At 35.0% G+C, this 9,491-nt stretch overlaps 1 protein-coding gene across 1 annotated transcript; it reads left to right on the forward strand.

The window, feature by feature from the left end:
* Positions 1–171: 171 nt before the first annotated feature.
* Positions 172–6,940, forward strand: LOC120074493 (pyruvate kinase 2, cytosolic-like). Its single transcript, XM_090310186.1, has 7 exons — positions 172–345; positions 599–687; positions 2,012–2,107; positions 2,249–2,316; positions 2,586–2,685; positions 3,868–3,927; positions 6,525–6,940. Exons 1-7 carry the CDS (start codon positions 240–242, stop codon positions 6,675–6,677), a joined length of 672 nt encoding a protein of 223 aa, XP_090166312.1. The 5' UTR covers positions 172–239; the 3' UTR covers positions 6,678–6,940.
* Positions 6,941–9,491: the final 2,551 nt, after the last annotated feature.

The raw sequence follows: 9,491 nt of genomic DNA on the forward strand, positions 1-9,491 counted from the left end.
CAAGTCTATACACTAACAATGTTGGGTGACATTGATTTAAGAGATATTCAACTATGGGTACTTTTATGATAATATCTCTCTGGGCTTAATGACCATTAATACTTATCATTCATTGGTAGTGCTATTGTTGGCCAACCAGGGTTAACCATCGCATATGTATTTGCTAGGATTGATCAGTTTTGTTTTCTACATTGTTACAGGTGTTCTTGTTTCAGAAAACTGCCCTTTATAGATGTAATATGGCTGGAAAGCCTGCTGTTTTAACTCGTGTGGTAGACAGCATGACTAACAACTTGAGACCTACACGTGCAGAAGCTACTGATGTTGCCAATGCTGTTCTTGATGGTGTGTTATTCAAATTTTAAATCTTCAGATTTTTTAACTCATGGTTCTCTAAAATCCCCTGTACTTTTTAAAGCCACAGATCTCCATAATAGCTGATGCTGAAGATGTGGTTGCCCTTTTTGGATTTATCTATTTTATGTTGAATAGTATCGTTATATTTAGTATAAATCATGGTTCTTAGTTTCTTTCCTGACTGAGGGTCAGATCGTTGATATTATTATGTCTTATATAACCTTTGTTCTCATGCGTGCAGGAAGTGATGCAATTCTTCTTGGAGCTGAGACATTGCGTGGATTATATCCAGTAGAAACCGTTTCAACTGTTAGTAGAATATGTGCTGAGGTAATCTCTGTGTGTATGAGAAAGAAACAAAGTTTTTGAACCTAAGCTTTTTATAATATAAGGTATTTTTATTCCTTAGTTCATTCGTTTTTCCTTAATGAATTAATGAAAGCACAACTTTCATTTGGAGATGAACGAACATTTAAGGTGAGGTCACAAGTGCACTAAAAGGACTAGAAGGACCCATTAAAGGGAAATAGCAAGGAAACCATACATGAAGAAAACACATGCCCCTGCCCAGTGAAGGACAAAATTACAAGTAAAATAAAGGAATATCTCCAAAGATGGAGGCTGTTTATGCCCAAAGAAAAATAATGCTGCATAATTTGCATTATAATTACCATTTAGTGCTACATTCTTTTTTTACTCTCTTGACTTGTTTCTCTCTAGGTAATTTTCTCCTCAACAAAAAGAACTAAAACTTTTCTTTGATACTCTTTAAAGTGAAAAGAGAAGGGGAGACTGGAAACAGTGTGCACTAAGGGGCTCACGAGTTAGAAAAAGTTCACCTAATTGAATATGGAAGCTTGACAGAGGCCAGAGTTTCTCTCCATCCCTTTTTCAATATAAGAACTCTTGCATTTCTCTCTAACCATATTTGTCACATTAACCTTGATTATTTTAACAAAGAAAATAGAAAATTTTCATTAATCAAATGAAAATATTACAAAGGAACTAAGGAAGTTACAAAGAACTTCCACCTGAAAAATGCAAACACCCTAACCATAAGAACAAATAATTACAGTAAAATCTCGACACTCAACCCAAATGGTGAAATAGAAACCATAATCCATTAAGCTCTGAAGTTTAGAGGAGGATGAACCTAAAAAGCTAAGTTAACTAAAAACACAAATTCATTTCCAAAAGAACATCTACAATAAAGGCTACTTGTCCACCCTACTGATCAATCACTCACATACCACGGGTGGTATGGTAACAACAAAAGCTGAAGCTAGAGCACTTTACATTGTGATCATTTTTCACTGTTTAGCCTGTCTTTGCCTTTCTGGCTGATCTATGACTGTATTCTACAGTTTGCTCTCAGCCCTTGAAAAAGCATTTCCCAAAATAATTTTGGCTAAACTGAAAATGAAAGAATAAGAACATAATTAATTCCAGTTTGAGATTCTTACAAGGCTCTAATCATGTTTCCGATATGGATTTTTCATATTTGCTTCTAATATCTTTTTAACTGCTCTAAGCAATCAGATATTTGGTGATTAATTGATGATAGCTTGCAGTTAAAATTAATTCTTTTCGTATTATGAAACTGGAACCTTTTGCATAAACACTATTCATTTTCCTTTCTTTTTGAACAATGCAGTCAGAGAAGGTTTTCAATCAAGATTTATATTTCAAGAAGGCAGTCAAACACATTGGGGAGCCCATGTCACACTTGGAATCTATTGCCTCCTCAGCGGTGTTACTTCCTATTCCAGCTTTAGTTTTAAGTTACAATTTTCTGTTATATTATCTCTCTCTATCTCTCTCTTTTTCGGTTCAATTTTTGCTACATTTTAAAAGTCGGTTCCTTAATCGATGCTTTAACCTTTTTGTTTAGGTTAGGGCAGCCATTAAAGTGAAGGCTTCCGTGATTATATGCTTTACTTCATCTGGAAGGGCTGCTAGGTGTGTTCATGTACTGATGCTTGTAAATCTGATATCGTTGAATTCAAGAGTCATGCTATTTACTTTCCAACTTTGATCTAATACCATAAATTTTTGGGTTATACGTAGAAGGAAAACCCACCATTAATTTGTTGAGTTTCGAACACTTTGTCTTGATGTCTTTACTTCGGACTGGCCATGAGACCTACATTATTTGTTTTAATTTCAATTTACCTGTGGTGTTAGAGGTGGTGGGTTTCCATTGGTAAACATTTTGTCTTGATGTGCAGATTAATTGCAAAGTATAGGCCAACAATGCCCGTTATATCTGTTGTCATTCCAAGGCTGAAGACAGATCAATTAAGGTGGAGTCTGAGTGGGGCATTTGAGGTATGCATATCGTTTTGCTACTGTTACTCTTTTAATGATGCATTTTTCATGCAAAGAGAGTACTACTGTGAAAAATATGTTTTTCATGAATACTACTGCAAAAAATAAATCAATCATTTTGGTTCTAAACTTCCTATCCATTTTTTTATTACAAACTAATGAATAAATAAACAAGCACTCTATGGGTAAAATTTATGCTGCTTTTGTTATTACCAAAAAAGGTTCCTATCTTACCACTACGCTACGTATGTACCTAAATTCTTATCAGTCCAGCATTTTTAAGGTTTTTCTAGAACCAATCTTCCCTTTTAAATATTTTCTCTCGTTCTTATCATGATCAGTTTATGTACAAATTGTTACTTCTCGTGCTTTGTGTTGTCTTATTATTTTTGTAAAATGTATTCTGTATCTTTTCAAGCGTTAGGTGGATTTCCTATGCCTATATCTGGGGCTTCCAAATTCCAACTACAATTCTTTTAAATGGAAAAATTCAATTTTTGCTTGTAAACTTAGGTGGGTGTGTCAATTTAACCTTTAACTTTCAATTCAGCAGATTTAAACTCTATGCTTGAATAAATGTTGCCAATTGCCATTAATTAATTCTCAAAACCAAATTGACATGTCTCACGACCTAACTAATAAATCATAAAATTATTTGAAATCATGTTGAAGGGATGCCTAAATCAATCACGAAAATGCTTGAACTTAGACTCAAAATCAGGCATATTAAAATAAAATTAAAAAAAAATCCCTACAAAATGCTCAAACCCATATAATTAAAAGCATCCAATACAATTAGAAAACTACAAAAATAGTTCCATTCAACTTGAAGGTCAGGGATAGCCATATGTAGTTGAAAATCCTTCCAAAAAGTAGAAACTTACTAATTGAGGGTATTAAGTGCATAAAGTTTTAATTAGAACGCCTATTTAAGTTCAGAGATTAAAAGGATGAAATTGAAAGTTGTAAGGTTAAAATTGGTTCAATTGCCCAAATTTAGGGGTATAAATCAAACTTTCTCCCCCTTTTTCTTTTAAAAACCATTACTATTGTTATTATTATTATTTTTAATTATGCAACTATTTGCTCTTCCATGTTGAAGGGACTACTATTGATAGTGATTATGGTTTTTAATTATTATTAACCAAGTGCTGAAAGCAGAAACTGATTCTTCAATTTCAGGCTCGGCAATCACTAATTATCAGAGGTCTATTCCCTGTGCTTGCTGATCCTCAACACCTAGTATGTTCCACTCATTCCGTACAATTGTTGAAGAATGTGGATTGCTTTATATATCTAATTTAATGATTTCAGATTGGTTAAATTACATGGCTGATTTCAAAGTTGAGGAACCTCTTTCTTGGTGGTTTATGGGGCCTCATGTTTTCTTCTCTAAAACAAGTTGTATTTGTGGTAGGTCTAGATGTGGTGGTTTATATAGCCATTCAAGCTTCTTTTTTTTTTAAAAAAAAAAAAAAAATTTTTTTAGTAAGAAACCTGGAAATATATATGGAGAAAGAAACAAAAGGACAACCTGGGGGCAGGGAAAGCGATAAGCCCCTCCAAAATGAACTAATCACAAGCAAAACCTTCCAGTCTAGAAGAATTTTTGTGAGGGAATAATTACAAATATATTTGCTGCTTCTATATCCAAGAAGTAGGGAGCTGTCCGTGAAACAAAGTCTCGTTCATTCAATTACTACAATGTTATCTTCAAAAGTCCTGAAATTTCTCTCCCTCCAACAGCCCACCATAGTGCATTGACTGTAATGTATAGCCCCATAACAATTAGCTAGCCTTTTAAATTATCCCCCATTAAGAACCTCCAGCCAATCGTCTAAATTCCAAGGAAGAAAAATCAGGGAGTTCAACAACCTCAGGAAAAAAGCCTAGCTTTTCAAAGAAAACTCTGATCCGGAAGATTCTTCATTGTTGAAACACAGGCAGCACAATGACGGGAACATCACCCACCCTCTGCATTTTATCGCGAGTATTAATGCCTCTATGAGCAGCTAAAGGCCAAAAGAAAATTTTCACCTTTCTAGGGATATTGAATTTTCAAATAGAGTTGACAAGGGGAGTCTTCAAAAAGGGCCTAGATTCTGTGAGCTACAAAAAGGCAGACTTGGAGGTATACTCAAGGGGTCCAGAGTCGACAACACATTGTCTTTTCCTGATCCAAACTGCACCAAATCTATTCTATTAACGAGGCCCAACCATCTATGTTGTGTCGATAAACTTTCTTCTAAAACCCAAGTCCTAGTCTTTTTAATTTTTCATACCAGCAATCTGCAATGGTTGCATTGCTTTTGGTGGTAATACAAAAGTGATCAGGGAAGGCATGTTTAAAGTATTGTCTCCCACCCATCTGTCCTTCCACAATCGATTTTCCCCTCCTTAACTTTGAACATCAAAAGTTTAAGGAAGAAGGATGCATTCTTGGTTATATTGAATGAAGGTCTTCCAACGCCCCGCCCATTGGTTTAGAAGCAGTCCACCCAAAAGGTTCAACCCCATATATACGAGAAATCACTTTCTTCCAGAGACCAAGGACCATTCTGTTTAGAACTGTTTGGGCTAGTGTCAGCCCCCCTTTGAGAGGAGGCATTTCCAATTTGTGTCTACCATGGGTTGTCATCCCCCATAACAAATGGCCTGATGATTTCCACCCAAGGGAAAGCCAAGGTAAATAATTGAAAGTTTATTTGCTGTACACCACCGAGGCTGGCAGCTAGGGCTTCATTTCAATCGATGCTAATATATACCAATGAAAGGGGTTTTGGTTAAATTGAGGGCTACCTGGAGCATTGGAGTAAAAGGAAGATGACCACCACCAATTCTGTAAAGAATCATCTAACTTTGGGCAGAAAGTAACTGCATCGTCAACACATTGGAGATGAGTACTAACATTTCGTTCATCCACGGTGAAGCCTTTTAGGATGCTTCTCTCATTGCAAAAGTGGATTAGTCTGCTCAAGGTCTCCCATGAGTGTAAGAGGGAAGGGGGAGAGGGAGTCCTCTTGTCTCAAACCCCTTTTGTCAGGTTTTGCCCTTGGTTTTTTTTATTCAGAATTATAGAGAAGTTGACCACCACATTGGAGATGAGTACTAACATTTCTGTAAAGAATCATCTAACTTTGGGCAGAAAGTAACTGCATCGTCAACACATTGGAGATGAGTACTAACATTTCGTTCATCCACGGTGAAGCCTTTTAGGATGCTTCTCTCATTGCAAAAGTGGATTAGTCTGCTCAAGGTCTCCCATGAGTGTAAGAGGGAAGGGGGAGAGGGAGTCCTCTTGTCTCAAACCCCTTTTGGCTCAGGTTTTGCCCTTGGTTTTTTTTATTCAGAATTATAGAGAAGTTTGCTGAAGAAATGCACCCCCAAACCCATATCCTCTGATGCAAGCCAAAGACTTGCGTCTTGAAAAGATCAATCCACTTTTTCATAGGCTCTTTCATTGACGAGCTTTGCAACAATCCCCTTTTCTTTCCCAGTTGCTTTAGAAGCAACGGAATGACATCTATTATTTGTATACCCTCCACAATGGCTGGGTTTTGTACATGTTATCTGTGATTGCTTTGTCCCTGCACTGTGAGCCATTGTTAGCTGATATTATATTTATTATATTATTATTATTATATATACTTTTTTCTGAGGATGTGGCAGAATTACCGTTTATGACGAGTTCCACAATCATTTTATTGTATACTGTTTTCTTGTGTATTTGAACAAAAGAGTGAAACAGTGAACTTCTTGGAGTAACAAGTTGTGCTAGCATTTTGATCAGATAATCATACTATTGTATTAATAAACTAAATATTTTTCTTGCTTCCTAGGCGGGCTCTAACAATGCGACGAATGAGTCTGTTCTGAAGGCTGCTCTAGATCATGGAAAGTCAGCAGGAATCATTAAGGCACATGACCGTGTAGTGGTTTGCCAGAAAGTAGGGGATGCCTCAGTAGTAAAGATTATCGAGCTTGAAGATTAAAATGCTTCTTCACCTCATGGGCCTTGGGACCACCGTCCCACCTCCCCTCAAAATTTTTGAAGAGCTTCTGGTCCTCCAATTTCTGTCATCACCTATTACATATATACAAATATGGAGTTTGGAGAATTAATTGTAACCTGGTGAGTAATCATACATGTAAAATGACTCTTGATGGATCATTTTTGTCTTCTTGGAAGCCATATGATATTTATGTGATACCTCCATGGATGATTGAAGTTATTCAACAGACTACTTGATCATCATTGATTTCTTGAGTGAGATTTTAGAGTTTCCATACTGATCGGGCCCCAAATTCCATCTGAATTGCTGGGTAGTAGTTATCGTCTTTGTTGGAATGCTTTGAATCTGATATCTGATAGTGACTAAGTATGTGGGTCTCACTTATTGGTTTACCATCTTTGGTGGTGGTTCGGGGGCAACACCCCCAAAACTGAAGTTGTATTCGTATTTGTGTTATCTGTGCTATCTACGATTTTGGCCCTAGAGTTTAGAGGAGTTATATAACAACGTTACTTGAATCGGATCTGTTCTATAATCAGTTCTAAAGTTTAGAGTTATATAAACTTTCTAATCCTAGAGGTGCCTTTTTTATCTGAATTATTCTCTTTAATAATAAAACTTCCCCCTCTCTTTGTCGTGAACGTAGCTAACACGATATTAGTGAATCAGGTAAATCTTTATGTTGATTATCTACTATTTATGTTTTTTTTTTTTTTACCTATCTTTATTTGTCGATTTCATACCAATCTTGGTGCTTGATTGATGCTCGGCGTACAACACGCGTCGATAGAATCATCATTTTAAGGAAGTCCATGAATTCCCCTGTGCTCTTTTTGGGTTCCAATGAAGGCATGTGAGAGTAGGAGTAGCTAGGTGGAGTGGTGGACCAGGTGAGATGTTGGTGCTGGGATTTGGTCCACCTATGGCGCGGCCTGTGCACAGGGCACCCCACTCTGGTTCTGTTCTGGGTGAACGAATCTCTCAATCTCTCTCATTTTTTCTAAATTCTGGCACCGTTCAGGATTCAATTCCATTTTTGGCTCATTTTCTTCTTTGCTTTGAGTTTTAACTTGCTATTACATATGATCTTCTCGATTACAGGTTCTCTCTGTTCTTTATAAATGGACCACTCTCACACTCTATTCTTACTCCTAATGCAACTCTCTTTTCTAAGCAGAATTTCTCTTTTTTACTCAACCACGTTTTGGTTGGTCCTCCTTTTAGAAATGTTAGTGTAACAAGTTATTGCTTAAATCTAAGTTTTCTTTTAGTTTTTAACGTTTCGTTCTGTTCTTTTGAATCCTTAAAAATTTAAAGGAAGAAAATGTCATTTAAGAGTGAAATTTCTACAAACTTCTTAGAAGTTTAAAGGGGAAATCGAAAGCTTTTCTTTCTCAGATGATTCTCTTTCTTCTCTTTCGAAAAAAAAAAATGATTCTTTTTCTTCTAAACTTGTTTCAATTCACTTAGGCCTCTTCTGGTAACCATTTATTTTTTAAAATCGACATATTTTATTTACATTACAATAGTTAAATTCTTAGCCAAATTTTAAAATAAAAGCAACTTTTTCAAAACTATTTTTTAGTTCTCAAGATTTGGTTTGATTTTTTAAATCATTGATGAAAAGTAGATAACGAAGGAAGAAATTTAAGGGTGTAAGTAGTGTGTATTAATTTAATTTTAAAAACAAAATGGTTACAAAATAGTTACTCGAGATATTAGTAATTGTGATGAAATTTTATCATGACTAATTTTATTATTTATCAATTTTAAGAGACTAAATTGAAATTTGTTAAAATATGAGGGACCATACTAAATATGTTAAATTGAAACTTTAAATTAACAGAGAAAATCGAAAATAAAAAGAAATAAAAAAATAGAGACTAAAGCATGGACTTATCCCAAAAGAAAAAGACTTTTGGCATAAAAAAAATTCATACAAAAATCTAAAGGAATTTATAAAGGATGTCAAGACAACGGTACGAAGCTTGTTATTAACTAAAGGTTGCATTATATAAAATGCTCGTAGTAGGTAATAATTATTCCTCAAGACAGAGATAAGAAACATTCTCTCAAAGTATCAGGATATTTTGTGCTATTTAACCGTTAGAATGCCTTGAATTTGGTATGTGACGCTTCGGATAGCGAATCGAGATCGAGGGGTGGCACACCCTAATGAGGGTTAGGGGAGAACACCTAAACCGAAATGATTTACATATTTACCATCTTTACATTATTTACGTTTATGACCCTACAAAGTTAGAGGAAGGTGCTATATAAACTTTATAATTCTAGAGACGCTCTAATGCCGTAATATGTATTATTTTCTAATAAAATTATTCTTCCTTTGTAGTTAGACGTAGCCAACATACTTTTCTTTTACTCTACATTTTCTATTTATCAGTAATTGTCGATTCTTAACCTTAAATATTAATAGCCATCCTATAATTTATACACACGATCATTTGAATTAATTTAGTAAGATTTTAATACTAATCACTTGGTTATTATATTTTAAAAAAATACGTGGACATAAGACTCAAATGTCTCGAAAGGCTAAAAATATTTAAAGACGAAACTCTAAACCATAGTCAACATTTAAAAAAAATGTTCAAATTCTATTAAGAAAAGAAAAGAAAACCTATCACAGGAATTTGGTGCAGTTACTGTGGGGCAATATTAATCTGTGTTTGTTTCTTTTTGGCTGCACATCAACCAGTTCATCATCTCTTCTATTTGTGTAATTATAAATACCACTTTACAATATTTTATTGGAAAAAACCTCTCACTTCT

This window comes from Benincasa hispida, unplaced genomic scaffold, assembly GCF_027475165.1.
Source record: "Benincasa hispida cultivar pf3 unplaced genomic scaffold, pf3_genome.v1.1 HicScf716, whole genome shotgun sequence".
NCBI lineage: Eukaryota > Viridiplantae > Streptophyta > Magnoliopsida > Cucurbitales > Cucurbitaceae > Benincasa > Benincasa hispida.